The sequence below is a fragment of the Onychomys torridus genome, chromosome 3 (assembly GCF_903995425.1).
Source record: "Onychomys torridus chromosome 3, mOncTor1.1, whole genome shotgun sequence".
Classification (NCBI taxonomy): Eukaryota; Metazoa; Chordata; class Mammalia; order Rodentia; family Cricetidae; genus Onychomys; species Onychomys torridus.
This window is the reverse complement of record NC_050445.1, coordinates 70,190,892-70,206,129: the sequence shown is the minus strand read 5'-3', so window position 1 is coordinate 70,206,129 and position 15,238 is coordinate 70,190,892. Positions and strand designations below refer to the sequence as shown.

Below are 15,238 nucleotides of genomic sequence, written 5' to 3'. Positions count from 1 at the left end.
TTGGCTTTCCTTGATGATGGACTAAAACCTGCACGCCAAAACAACCCCTGTCTCTCACAAGTTGGTTATGGTCGGTGTTTCAGAACATCAACAGAAAAGTAAATGAGACAGCATACAAAGTATTTCCCCACGCGTGTGTCCATGCTTCATTCCGGAGTATTCATAAGACCTAAGCTGTGCTACAGTCAGCCTAGATGTCAGTCAATAGAAAAATGCATAAAGAAATGTGCTATATTTAATAGTGGAATATTATTCAGTTATAAAGAAGAATGAGAGAAATTTAGGTATGTAGCATAGTGCCAGAATGTATGCCTAACCTAAGTTTGATGTCCAGTAGCATAAGAATTAAAAAACACCAAGAAAATAAGGCCATTGTTTGCAGCAAAATGGACAACTGGGTGGATATTAAGTGAGATAAGCCCAACAGAAATATGATTGCTGCATGTCCTCACTTTTGTGAAGCTAACCCTGACCACCTGCACATAGAGTAGGGATTACTGGAGATTGGGAAGGGTTTGTGAGGGATGGGCAAGGGTGGCACCCTGCTAATATGTAGGATGGAATGTGCTAATAAAAATGAACACTCAATATGGTCATAACAACCAACACTTCCTGTCCCACAGTATGTAATTCCAGCGGTAGATTTAACTTCCCTTTGCACTCAGAAACTTGCTCCCAAACCATCCTGTCCCATACCTACCTATTCAGACCCATGGGAACTTGTCCTAGTTTGGGGTTTCTATTAATCCTTCTCATGCACAGCCTGAGTTTTGCTGGTCTCTCTGCATGATGCTGATGGCTCAGAGAGAAAGAGGCACACCGTAGTTGGTAGATATCATTTTTGGCAAGGCAGATAGATGTTGCTTCCAACTCTCCAGTGTCAGATGCTGTAACACAAGCCTCAAGGCTGATGCTTGAAACTGATGTGGAATAAGGTAGATCTATATTTTATAGCTTCAATGAGAAACTTCTTTTACACATCATAAAGTGTAAAATGATTTGAATTTATTTTAAAAATACACTATAACAAGAGTTCATAAGTTCTGTGCGCCAGCCTGAATGTTAACCATTGAGAAATAGATGCCTTTCTGTGCCAGCAGCTGCTGGTGGGTGCCATGCTCCTTGACCTTGCCGTTCTGAATCACCACGATCAAGTCTGCGTTCTGGATGGTGGACAGGCGGTGAGCGATCACAATGCAGGTGCGGCCCTCCCTGGCTTTGTCCAGGGCTTCCTGGACAACCTGTTGAAAGGTCAAGAGAGCTCTTTGTACTGATAACTGCAGCAACAAGTGTGAATATCCTGGTAACATCAACTGTCACAATCCTTTTTCTAATCTCTTTGAACTTGGCTTTATGCATGTGTATAGAGCTGCCATTGTAATCTACATTGTTGTGTTTGACCTTGTAATTATAACAGAAACAGGCTTTCACGATACAAATGACCCTTGCAATTTTTAAACTTTCTGACTAATTGCCATATCAACTTATTTGGCTCCTTTTTTTTTTTCCCTTTTCAGTTTTTCATTACAGCTAATGTACCAAAATTGTGACTTTTACAGCTTTTTCCTTTTGGAATGCTTGGTTTATGTTTAGGAAATAGTTGTACATTTTTAGAAAAAATGGAACCATAATCCTATTACTTCAAAACAATCCCATCTAAATCTAGTGTTTGTTTCCCCGTGTCTGCTTTTCTCATCCCTCCTTTCACTAGGTTCTTAGGACAGGTGGAGGCAGACCTTTTCACTCTCGGTATCTAGAGCCGATGTGGCTTCATCCAGCAGCAGGACCCGAGGCTGTCTGATGAGGGCGCGTGCGATTGCAATCCTCTGTTTCTGGCCTCCTGAGAGCTGAGTCCCCTTGTCTCCGACTCTCGTTCTGTATTTCTGCAAGTTTGTCATCAATAAGGGCAACACAGTTCTAAGCCAGTTCTTTTTACAAGGAAAATAATTTAAGTCAATGGACATTTCTATAGTCAGATGTTTGTGTTTTTAATAATGCATTTTCAGCTCCAGAGAATGTTTGCTTTCAAAACTGAACTAGAACACAGTGTCTTTAGTTTTTAATGGTATTCTGTCACAAGAATTTGAGGTATTTCAAATTCCTGCCATTCACTAATATTAGTACCATTTTATCTGATTTCAGTGGAATCACAGCTTAGACTTATAAAGTCTTAGTCTTACACAGCTTAGACTTTTTTTTTATTTTGCAATTTGAAGTAACCAGATGACCCATGTATACACTAGTTTATTCTCTTTTAATAGCTTAAATGTTTATTAAGTATTATATTACACAATACAAAAGAGAAGAGAGGAATGGGGGATCAGATGGAAGGAAGATTTTCTTTTTAAAAAGAGGAGATAAAGAAAAGAAATATTTGCATACAGTGGGAGCCTGGCTTTAGGGAAGCTCGCAGGCTGGGGAGAGTGCATGGTGACAGGTGCATGTTTAGTTGGCATCTTTGCAAAGCTCAGGGTGATGCACGCCATGCAAATTAATCTCCCAAGACCCAGTGTCAAAACCAGGTTAGAAGGTGAAGGTTTAGAGTTTCCCTATCTACAGTCACCACTACTGGATCAAGGTCAGGGTCTGGGCACCAAAGGTTGCTAAGAAAGTCATCACAGAGAGTCTTAAAGTCATTTGTGTGACTCATGTCTAATTCCCAGCAGAACAGAATGGAAAGATTAAGCTCTTCTGCAGTTGGAGTTCTGGATGAATTCACAATGTACTGCATCTACCATCACCCCAATGGAAGTTATCTTGTCACAATTCTAATACCGTGCAAACAAAATGCAACCAGAGCAGACCACACCCTGAAGGTAAGATGTAAAAGTGTCCAAAGCCGGAAAACATCTTCCAAGACAGGGATGTGCAGTTTCCTCACAGAAGCGAGATGCATGAATGGAAAACAAATTCAACCTCACTAAAATTAAAAATCCTGTTCTGTAGAGGAGGTGCCTAGTCTCACTGCAACTTGATATACCATGCTGGCTGATATCCATGGGAGGCCTGCCTGAGTCTGAAGGAAACCAGTGGAGGAGGAGTGGATGGGGCTGGGGGAGGAGGGGAGAAGGGGACGACAATTCTGTTCTGTAAAGTGTCTGTTTAAAATAATAGAAAACCAAATTACAGGCTGAGGAAAATATTTATAAAACACATATCTAAAGGTAATTAGAATAAATAAAAGACTCAAAGCCCAACAGTTAAAAAATAGAAATTTGTAAAAAAAAAAAAGTATAAAGAGACATTTTTTCAAAGAGGTGCTATAGCTACAGATATATATATATATATATATATATATATATATATATATATATATATATATATATATATATAAAATGACAGGAAACCTCACTGTTCCTTTGCCAAACATATGTGAGGACTACCATGATATGTTTTACATTCCTCTCAAAATGTTGCAAATAAAAATCTCATGCCCCCTCTCCAGCTGCAGCACATGGGAGAATGGGCATAGTATCTCACCTGGGCAGCACATTAGAGCTGACCCTGCTGGTGGGGGCTCAGGTGAGCCAGGTCTGTGGGCCTGAGAGCAGCAGATCTGCCCCTTCCCCCTCCCTTGTATGCCATGGGATGGCAAAGGTACGGGAAATATGCCCTCCCCAGCCCCTTGCAACCTGTGACAGATGGGACAGCCAATCTTGGGTGGGGTGTGTGCATGAAAACAGGAGAGCTGGCTCTGCCCCTCGCCAAGTGCAGCAATCTGGAGAGCAGGCTTTGCACTTCGCCTGGGCAATACAGTAGATCTGGCCCTGGTGATATGAGTGCAGGTGAGCTGGCCCCATGGGTGTGAGAGCAGGAAAACTGGCCCCTCTCCTTGCTGTCTGCTACATTGGGTGAGCTAGCTGAGGCAGTGCTGGAGAGCTCATTCAGGTTATGACAATGAGGGAAAGCTGGCAGGCTGACCAACCCAGCTACCACCCAGGCCCAGAACCAGAACTATGAGGTATCCCACCCCAACATCCACCTCATCTATGAATTGCTGAAGTATGGGGCCAGATCTCCAGATCCAAATCAACAGGATCTCCATGACACAAGGCAACAACGGGATGTCCAAGAAGAGTCCCACTGAGGCCCAGTATCAAGGGTACAGCAGAAGCCAGACCAATGACTCATTGCAATGAAAACTTACAAGTAAAGATGTGTGGACTAAGGGGTGTACTGTGTGACTCACTGGGCCACACTACAGCTTCCATGCTGAGATTTTTTTTTTTTTAATTTGCTTTTGTTTTTACTTTTAAATGTTCTGGAGTTCTTTTTTCAGGGGGGAAGTGAGGGGACTGGGAGATGAGTGGGATTGGGACACATGATGGGAAATCCACAGAGAATCTATACAATCTATAAAAAATCTCATAGCCATACTAAGTGCTGGCAAGTCTTTAGAACTTGCAACCCTCATACATAACTGGAAGGGCTGTAAAGGGTAGTTACAGGAAACTGCTTTGTGTATTGTTTTGTAAGCCAAACATGCAATTATCATACGTGTCAACAATTGTACTCCTGGGTGTTTATTCCAGAAGTATTAGAACCTAGGTTCATATATCAATACTCAGGAATTTATAAGCTCACATTTAGATTAACTGTGGTAAGCTTCTTCAGGAGAAAGGTAAACCTGCCATTCAGCCATGCATGAAATGCCACTTAGCAAACAAAAGGGAGTGGCTGATAAATGCTTCAGATAGGTGCTGAGTGAGGACCTGGCCCCAAAAGTTGACACTCTGTGTGTCTATAATGTCCCTACAATGAAAGTGGTGCAAGCTCAGAACAGATGAGCACTGCCAGAGCTGTGGAGACTAGAGTGGGAGGGAGTGGTACATGAATGGAAAGATGGCAGAATGAGGGAGCTTCATGTGATAGAAATGCTCTGTTATCTTCAGAGTTAGTATAAGATGTGCACCCACCCTGCAGCTTCACAAAATCTGTACTGCCGCTGCACATGACGCATACCTGCACTGCAGCTGCACACACACACACACACACACACACACACACACACACACACACACACACACTGAGTAACCTGGTCTGGATGACATCTATAATACAGTACCAATGTCAGCATCCTGGTTACTGTGGTATTATAGTTTTGAAAGAGGTTGTCTGCTGGGGATGTCTTTCTGTATGCTGTGAATGTGTTGATCTGATTGGTTGATAAATAAAACACTGATTGGCCAGTAGCCAGGCAGGAAGTATATAGTATAGGTGAGATAAGCAGAGAGGAGGATACTGGGAAGAGGAAGGTTGAGTCAGGAGTCACCAGTGAGACACAGAGGAAGCAAGATGTAAAAGTATTGGTAAGCCACAAGCCACTTGGCAACTTATGGATTAATAGAACTAGATAGCAAGAAGCCTGCCATGGCCATACAGTTTATGTAATATAAGTTTCTGTGTGTTTACTTGGGTCTGAGCAGCTGCGGGCCCAGGCAGGACTGGAGAAAACTCCAGCTACAGTTGTCATTAGAGGAGACTAGATAAAGAAGACAGGAAATCACTGTATTCTGTGCCACTGTGTGTGAATCTATAAGATTCTCAAAGTCAACAGCTTAAATTTGGGGGGAAAGTAGCATATGGACTACACCAAACCATAGTTCACATGTAGTCCAGACTACTAGTATGAGACCTGATGGAGAGCACTCTGAACTTAATCTTACCTCACTGATTTCTCACTACACAAGGGGGAGGAAACATCCTATCATCAAGGTCAGTGTGGTCCCCAAAGTGATCATGTCGACACATCAGCCTATTCCTTATGAGTCTGTTGAAAGATCTTTGGGGATTTCTTCTGGAACAAAATTAAGCCTACCTTGATTTCAGCTCAGCAGTTCTGAGTTAACTTACTTGGGGCAGTGTCTCGATGAATTGGTGGATGTTGGCCTCCTTGGCCGCCTTCACGATCTCATCCTGGGACACCACCCGGCTGTTGTCTCCATAGGCAATGTTCTCTGCGATGCTGTAGTCAAACAGGATGGGCTCCTGGGACACGATGCCAAGCTGGGCTCGGAGCCACTGGACATTCAGTTGCTTTATTTCTTTGCCATCTAGGAGCTAAAAACAAATAAACAAACAAAACCAAAAGAAAAAAAACAAAAAACAAAACAAAACAAAAAACAGAAATCCACAAACTATTAGAGTTTTAAAAGAAAAAGGAAACAATCCTAAATAGCAAGCAACTGAATCATGCAGAGGGTTGTTGCAGTGTGCACCAGCAGCTGTGAAATGTCAACATGCTGAAGGACAGCATGGTTAGCAGAGGGACTCTTATGACAGGCCTGTCTTGCTGTGGTCTACAAGGTAAAATGAAACCCACTTAGCCATGTGTCTTTTGTCTTGCCTCTATCTGCCCTCCACTAAGCATCTCTGCCATCTGCCTTTAGGATGTCTGCATCAAAATGTGACACTCAGATCTCCTGTCCCTAGCATAACCTTACTCTGTCAAGATGACTCTCCTTGCTCCCCTAGAAAAAGAAGAGTAGATCAGTAATATAACCCTAGATTCTGGAAGTTGGTCCCTGTTCCTCTTATTCTGTGAAAGCTACCAGTCTTAAACTTCTCCCATATTTTTGTGTACACATGTGTATATGTTCATGATCATGTGTCTATACACATATGTAGATGTCTGCACATGCATGTGCTAGAAGTTGATGCTGGGTATCTTTCTCAACCATTTTCCACCTTATTTTTTGAGCCAGGGTCCCATGCTGAGCCTGGAGCTCACCAATGTGGCTAGACTGGCTGGCCAGTGAGCTTCAGAGGTCCACTCCTCTCTGCCTCCCTAGTGTGGGATTGCAGACAAACACCTCTATGCCAAACTTTTAAAATTTATTATTTTATTAATTTTTTGCATACAATGTATTTTGATCATATTCTTTCCCTTCCCCAACTCCTCCCAACCAGCCCATCTCCCTAAATATCCAACTTTATGTGCACACAAGTGTGCAATCTCTCTCTCAAAAAATAAGCAACAGAAAATGAGGATCAAAACACCCAGTAAGATAAAACAAAATGTGCATATATAAAGAAAGCAAAAAGCACAGAATCTGTTTTGTGTTGGCCAAGTACTTCTGGGTGTGAGGCACGTTCTGAGGATTGAATGTAAGTCCTCATACTTGAAGAGCAAGCATGTTACCTACTGAGCCATCAGTCTAGTGCCAACTTCTACATGTGATGACCATATCAGTTAGAGACAGACTGTCACCTGGGGAAGACACCAAGGGCCATAAATCTATGATAAAAGCCAAATGTGAATGACCTGGAGTTTAAGAGTCAACGTCAGAGAGCCTACAGTTCAAGGTTAGAGTAATGAGGCAAAGTAGAAGGCAGTGGGGCAAGAAAGGTAGGCACGTCTCGGTTCTACGAGTCTGTGTGAAGCTCATCAGATCTGTGGTTGACTTTGGGTTTACTCTTCTCTCTCTGAGAGTTGCCGGCTTTCAACTCCCCCTTCTCTTTTCTCCCAACACAGGATAAGAATCCAATGGAAAGCAAAGAGGAGGTCATGGAAGAGGAAGCGCTGCGGAGAGCAAAGCCTTTAGGAGAGTGAGTTCTGCTGGGAGTTTTGTTCCTGCTTTGCTTGCTGTGTGTGGAGGATGTGGCCTCTTTCCTGCCTCCAGAAGTTAGCTCAGTTTTGCTTAAGAAGATTAGACTGTGACAAATGGTCCATTGGAGGCCAGATATCAACCCTGTACCAGTATTCACAGTGCATGCAACCCTTACATTTCTGATTTTCTTCCCCAATGGACCTATTTATTTGATACAGGTGCTAGTTTAGAGTTTACAGGCTGTGGGCATTACACCAGGTAGGATTTGGGACCTTCACTTAACCGTTAGCCTGATCACATAAAATACAACGTTGAATCAATTTACTAAGAAAGTGTGCTCACTCACCAGTGTGCCGGCCATGGGGTCGTAGAAGCGCTCCAGCAGCTGGACCACTGTGCTCTTCCCACAGCCGCTGCTGCCCACCAGGGCCAGCGTCTGGCCCTTCTTCACCTCCAGGCTCAGCCCCTGAAGCACTGGCACATTGGCCCGGGTGGGATAGTTGAACACGACTTCATTAAACGTCACACTTCCTTCAAACCTATCCTAAAATTTTTTACAATATTTTTTTATTAAACTAATCTCACAATCATTGGAAATAAAAGTAGTATTTCAAGGAAAGTTTACCAAAGACAATAATAGTGAAACATGAAATGCCTATTCAGTATAGTGATGGCACCAGATCATGCTGTGAGAGCAAGTGCATTATAATAGAAACAGAAGATGAGTGAAGGCTAGACCAAAGTTACCAAAAGACAGGCTGTCAAAACACAGTTTCTAATTTGTGAAAAGTAAACACTGAGCCAAGGGCTTAAGAAAGCAGCAGTAGTGTCTCAAGTGGATTATATGCATAGACCTTCTTGTAGAAATGACTAAGCTTTTGTCAAAATTATTTCATTTCAGTATATCCTCGTTTTTCTTATGTAAAGTTGTGTTAAAATTTTAAAAGGCCAAAAAAGTTGGTGAGATAGTAGCCACATAAATATCACAACTATGTTGCATATTTGACAGATCATGTAGTTGTGATCCAGCAGGAAGAAAGCCTTTCGGATGAAGCTCTGTCATCTGACCAGAGGAAACTTACAGGCCACAGTCCTTCTCCACTGTAGCTGTCAATCAGAGGCTGTCTTTCAAACAGGCTGAATAAGTGTGCGGCAGACAGCTTGGCTTTTGCATAGTCTGGAGCAAATGAACTGGCATGTCCGAGCGCCACTGCGCCAAACACAATTGCTGAGAACACCCTGGATGGAAGCAGAGGTGTTAAAATTAGCTCCATGGCATGCAAAGTCCAAAGACAAACTCTTAACTAATATCTGCATATCTGCCCTTCAGCTGTCATATCCCCAAGCCTGCACGCACTTCTGTGAGATTCCAGTAAAAACAGCAAAATCTAGAAGGGAGGCAAGACCCACTGTTTCAGTCTGTTTTCTCTGTTCACCTTCCAGCTGTAAGGACTTTGGCTCTGAGAGCTAATGTGACCTTGCATGGGTTTTCACTTTCCTGGAGTGGCTTATAATAGAATCTCATCTGTGATCTCAACTCACTTTAGTGGCCAGGAACGCCCTTTATAAGACTGAAAACCTGAAGCCCAGAGTTCCAATGGGCTCAACAAGTGTCAGACTGAGTGACACTGAGTGCTGCATCCCAGTTTCTGGATTTGACAATCCTGCACCACATGTGATAATAATCACTGACATCAATATTTTTCATTAGACATACATCTACAGACCATTTTATCTAACAGATGCAAGATATACACTCTTAGGAGTTCATGGAGCTCACTCTGAAATGGACCAGACTTACATTCAAAAGAACTGAAATCTCCTGTCTTTCCTGATCACAAAGGAGCGAATGGAGATGCCAACAACAAAAGACACTTTAGGAAATTTATAAATGCCTAGAGACTGAACAAATGCTCGTAAATGAGCAGTTGTTACTGAGGAAGTCAGAAAGGAAATAGTTCCGAAACAGATGCAAGTCCAAACACAGCCTGTTACAACTTGTAAGTTGCAGAATACTAATCCTAGGAAGAAACTTTATCAGTGAGTGTCAGCATCAAAAGAAGAAAGGCTTCAAATAAACAACCTAGAAATCATCCCAAGACTTAGAAAAGCAAGAATTAAAGCCTAGAGCATGGCTCTCTGGGGAAAAAAAAATCATGTTCCACACAAGCCTATAGGAAAGAACAGACTTCCAAAAATTATCCTCTGGCTTCCATACTTGTGCTGTGCTGAATACATAATACATCCTCACATTGTCTCTGTCTCTCCTCACATATACATATACTACACAATAATAATAAAATAAATAAAAAGGGAAATCATGAACAAAACAAAGCAAAAATTAGAAGATCAGAAAACAATAAATGGGAAATAAAATTAGCACAAATAATAAATGAAACAGAGTTGGTCCTTCAAGAAAATTAAAGGGAAAAAAAACCCTTGAACTAGATTAACCAGGAAAAAAATAGAAGACCCCCATAAGTATAGTCAGAGATAAGAAACTACAAATGGATCTCATTTTCAATAGCTACAAAATAAATAAGTAAATAACATTGGAATAAACTTGGCCAAAGAATGGAAAGCCACTGTAATGAAAACACTGGTTTTGGAAATTGAAGAGAATAAGAAAAGGAAAATTCTTCCATGTTCATGGATCAGAAGTGTGTTGTGTAATGCTCATATCACTCAAAGCAATCTACAGATTTAATGCTGTCAATTGCCACCAAAATACTAATGACATTATTCACAGAACTATAAAAAGTCTTTAGAACACATGGAACCATACATACTAGAATACAGTTGAGCAAAAGGAATAAAGCATAAGCAGACCCATAAACCAAGAGATACAACAGACATCCTAGAAATAAACGCATGCATCTATAACAAGTAGTTTCTCAAAAAAGCCTAAAACAGACACTAGAAAAAGGGCAGCCCTCATAATAAATGATGCGGGCAACCCTGGTGACCACACACAGAAGACAGACACTCGACACCCGCCTCTCACCTACTTAGGGGAAGGAGCAGGTTTGCCAGACTTTAGTCAGACATTCCCATTCCACAGTCAAGGCCATGTCTGGGCTATAGAGAAGTAGCAAGCTACTTAATCTAACCCTGTTCTGAGTCTGTGAGCATTAACTATTTTCTAGTTACATTCATACAACTTTTCTCTGCTTACATTCTATCCCAAAGACGCTCATGTTTTGCAATCAACTTCACAAGCTTGATGAATTTTAGAGCACTCGATGATGAAACTCTGCTTGGTGTAGTGACAAGGTCATATTTCTGTGCCTACTAGGGTGACAGTTCTAGAAAACTAACCCCTTGATCACATCTTTGGACAGTAATTTTTCCTGTGCCACACCTTTACACAAGCCTGTCAAAACCATATTATAGGACCAGTATAAATCTTAATATTTTTCAAAGCTACTTACAGAATGACATCTTTGAAGCGCATATGTCCATTCACAATAAGGTAAGCACCAAATCTAAAACAGCCGGCATAGGAAAAATACATAAAGGCTTGTGAGATGCTAAAAGTGATGCCGTAGATGTGTGCCATCCGCACCGAATTCCTGAAAGGCAAATTCATTTATTCACAATTAATGTTCATGACCATTATCCACCCTTCCTCCCTGTCTAGCTGAAAGAGCACAGCTTAGCCTGGTCAGCCTGGGCTACACTTCTGCCTTCTAGGGTATTAGATTAAGTAGGTAATTCAATGTATTTCTGACTTACACAATGAAATAGTCTCTATCATGAAAAGTTGTTTAGACAACCAAATGCAGTAAACAACATGCCTAGCACATGGTGCTTTTGAAATGATAACTGCTATTATACGTTATTTAATAATTCAGATATTCAAACCATATAATGTAATAATTATGTCAAAAATACCTAGGATGCCAATATTAGAAATAGCATTGTAACTCTCTAAAAACAACTTATTCACATATTCTTATCATGGGTCCTGTCACAGCAACAGTCTCATGTTAGACGCCTTTCAATTTCACACAAGTTGGACAGTTGATGTTTGTATAGATATACATCCAAAGTTCTCCAAGCTAGATCCTGCCAGCCCTGTACACAATTTGTTTTACACTATTTCTAATTAGAACTGTTGCTATACTTTATAAGATTTCTAAATCCACCCCTGGTAATTTCCTTACTCTTAAACCATGAAGTATCTGGTGGAGGAAATTCACTGTACTGCTGATTTGGGTTGTGTCACTGGTATATTGTGACCATGGTGTTATCCTGATTTAGTTAGTGTAACCTGTAGACTGTGACCGTGGTGTTAGGCTGATTTGGGTAGTGTCACTTACTGTGACCATGGTGTTGTACTGATTTGGGAGGTGTCACTTGCATACTGTGACCATGGTGTTATGCTTATTTGGGCATTAACTTGAATACTGTGATTACAGTGTTACACTTAACACTATGGAGCCATAATTTTAAGTTATCATCAAATTAATAATTCAACTTTTCATCCTTTGAAGTTAAAAATATACCATAAGACAATAGGGTAATGATGCACATACACATCAAATATCAAATAGATAGAAAATGGTAGCTGTGTGCTCTTTAGCATTATGGAAGTATACACAAGTAAAGAACCAGATCATGTTGATAATTTCAATGACTCTTGTTCAGATATGCATGTTCAAAACTACTGATTCCATAAGGCAGGTATGGTGGCACATCCTTATAAAACCAGCATGTGGTAGGCTGTGTAGAAGGATCATGAGTTCAAAGTTAGCCTGGATTGTATAGCAAATTGTAGGTTAGCCTGGGCTACATGGTAAAATCCTGAGAGAGAGAGACAGAGACATAGAGAGATGGAAAGAGAGAGAGATGAGGGAGGGAAGGCTATCCACTGATGTTCCAGTCCACCCACTGTGCTCAATTTTGTCAGTGTGAAGGTGATTTGTTTACAAATCAGGCCATGATGGAGACAGGTAGAAATAGAACATAGGGTGTTCTCAAATGAGCCAACTATAAACCAATGGAAGAGGCTACATGTCTTTTTCTTCAGGGCACAGGTTGGAGCTGGTCTGTGTTTAGAAGGCAAGTGAGATACTGTCCTCTGGAACACAGCAAATAGAACTCATACTTAAATCAGCCTATATACTCAAGAGAATAAAGGTTTGGACAACTTCTTCAGATAATGTTCATCCTGAGCCACTCGCTAATGACCAAGGTTTTGTGCAGACTCTTGGCTTTAGAGACTTAACCCCATTATGTTCACAAGAGAAATGAAAATTGAGTCCTGGAACTTGATGAGATAATTATTAGAGAAAGGTCATTATTATTCAGATCAGAAATTTTTAATATTTTTAGGGGACAGCAGCATAGTCCTGAGAAAGCTGTAGTTATGCAGCAATTATGTGTTTATTACCTGTAGGGTCCATGTAATTTTTCAACATACATTGATTCAAATTTTCTTTCCTGGGTCAAGGATACAACGGTCCGGATATTTTCTATTGCCTCTGTTGCAATCTATAACAGAAAGTTCTCCATTAGAAATGCTACTTTTACTTCTGAGATGAAAAATATCTGTCAGATATACTCTGGGGGTCAAGTCAATGAGTCTTAGATTTCATCAAATAAAAGCAAAAGGCCGAAGTTCTTTAAGACTAAATCTCCAAGAAAACCAGTTTTGGGGTTGTAAACAATAAAGCAGCTCTCTCTGGATTCTCATGGAGGCTAACAGCTGAGGGCCAGAATGGAACATAGAGCCCTGTCACCAGGCAGTCACATGACAGACTTCAGTCATAGCCCTTTAGTGACTTTGGGGTCTACAAGACATGATTAAGCAATGGTTTCTAGGGGTCCATTGGAAATGGTGGTCATTTTCACTTGGGCACAGTACTTCTTAGACAAGCTGTCTACACACAAGCAGGAATGAGACTCCAACTGGATATATGGCCCTGCTTTAAACTGCTGTTTAAATGAAGGAACCAGGCCTGATCTTTCTTAATCATACTTGGTTTCCTGGAACTGGAGGCAAGTACCTGTTGGGGGGCCCTGTGGATTTAGAACGGGAGTCATCATTTGTGAAGCAGATCTGAATGTAGATGTTTGAGGAATGAAACAGATGTGCAGGGCAGCTTACAGAAAATACAACTTGTTGACACGAGAGACAGAGACAGAGAGAATGCAGCCTGTTGACCTGATAGACAGAGACAGAGAACACAGTGTGTGGACCTCAGAGACAGAGACAGAGAACAACAGTGTGTGGACCTGAGAGACAGAGACAGAGAGAACACAGTGTGTGGACCTGAGAGACAGAGACAGAGAACACAGTGTGTGGACCTGAGAGACAGAGAACACAGCCTGTGGACCTGAGAGACAGAGACAGAGAGAACACAGCCTGTGGACCTGAGAGGCAGAGACAGAGAGAACACAGAGTGTAAACCTGAGAGACAGAGAACAGAGCCTGTGGACCTGAGAGACAGAGACAGAGAGAACACAGCCTGTGGACCTGAGAGGCAGAGACAGAGAGAACACAGAGTGTAAACCTGAGAGACAGAGACAGAGACAGAGAACAGAGCCTGTGGACCTGAGAGACAGAGACAGAGAACACAGCCTGTGAACCTGAGAGACAGAGAACACAGCCTGTGGACCTGAGAGACAGAGACAGAGAGAACACAGCCTGTGGACCTGAGAGACAGAGACAGAGAACAGAGCCTGTGGACCTGAGAGACAGAGACAGAGACAGAGACAGAGAACACAGACTGTGAACCTGAGACAGAGCTGAACACTGTTGCCTGCACTGGAAATACCTCCTTTATGTCAAACCACTTTAACCCAAGCCAACCAAAGGTTTTGTTTTCAAGTCTTATAGCCAAGGTACCCTTGAGTATTGTCTGTGATTAGCTACTGAGTCTAAATCATGGTTCTATAGGCATGTTACGTAAATATACCATCAACACCAGGAGTATCAGATCTTTGATTTTGTGGTTTGTTTCCTCAGCTTTAACATTTGTATTTCAGCTTTCCATTGCAAGTTGTGAAAGACATTTGTTACCTTAGGCTAAAAAGCTCTATCTTTTTAAATGATAAATAATCTAACAGATAGTAAAGCAGCCAAAATGTTGCCACACTGAAGGACACAATCTGTTAGCCTCAGGACAACCCTGTGGGATAGTGTTACTCCTGTTCTGACAGATGAGGAAGGAGCAGAGATGGTTCCCCACAGACCTGAAGCCAGAGAATTAACTCAGGGCGTGAGGACTGCCAGGTCACCAGATGCCAAGTCTGCTCTCAGCCAATCGCACTGTACTGCTCTATCTACTTTGAGATTTGCACAAGGAGAAACCAGTTGTAAACAAGTTTACCATCAACTGTTGATTTTCTGGTCATGGATTAACTTTGTAGTCTAGCTTCTGAGTTCCTGAGTTCAGTAAAAGGGATCTAGTCAAGACACCCATGATATAAACTCACTATTTGGCTTACAAGGGACATGCTGGTGGAACTAATTAGTAGAATATGTGCAATATATTAATGTTATATTTAGAGGATTGCATTACAGGTATAAATATGATTTGTGGCTATAATCTTATTTTGCCTCCTCCCCCTACTGCACAGCAACAAATATCCTAAGCTTTCCTTGGAAAATTGAAATGGGACTATCCCAATTCCTAATATATTTTATCCACTAATAAAAATTTGTACCCAAGTAAAAGAGC

The 15,238-nt window shown here is 41.5% G+C and overlaps 1 protein-coding gene across 7 annotated transcripts in view; it reads right to left on the bottom strand.

Annotated features, from left to right (window-relative positions):
* Positions 1 to 983: 983 nt before the first annotated feature.
* LOC118579506 (phosphatidylcholine translocator ABCB4) overlaps positions 984 to 15,238 on the bottom strand; it is a 54,632-nt gene continuing 40,377 nt past the window's right edge. For 6 of the 7 annotated variants that reach the window (XM_036180794.1, XM_036180796.1, XM_036180797.1 and 3 more), the window contains 7 exons: positions 12,946 to 13,046; positions 10,982 to 11,122; positions 8,633 to 8,789; positions 7,897 to 8,094; positions 5,854 to 6,060; positions 1,737 to 1,883; positions 984 to 1,241 (listed from right to left, as the gene is read on the bottom strand). In XM_036180794.1, coding sequence (XP_036036687.1) covers positions 1,035 to 1,241; positions 1,737 to 1,883; positions 5,854 to 6,060; positions 7,897 to 8,094; positions 8,633 to 8,789; positions 10,982 to 11,122; positions 12,946 to 13,046 — 1,158 coding nt within the window. In that variant the 3' untranslated portion in view covers positions 984 to 1,034. Of the gene's footprint in view, positions 1,242 to 1,736; positions 1,884 to 5,853; positions 6,061 to 7,896; positions 8,095 to 8,632; positions 8,790 to 10,981; positions 11,123 to 12,945; positions 13,047 to 15,238 lie in introns of those variants that run through there. The other variant, XM_036180799.1, reaches the window with a different exon arrangement.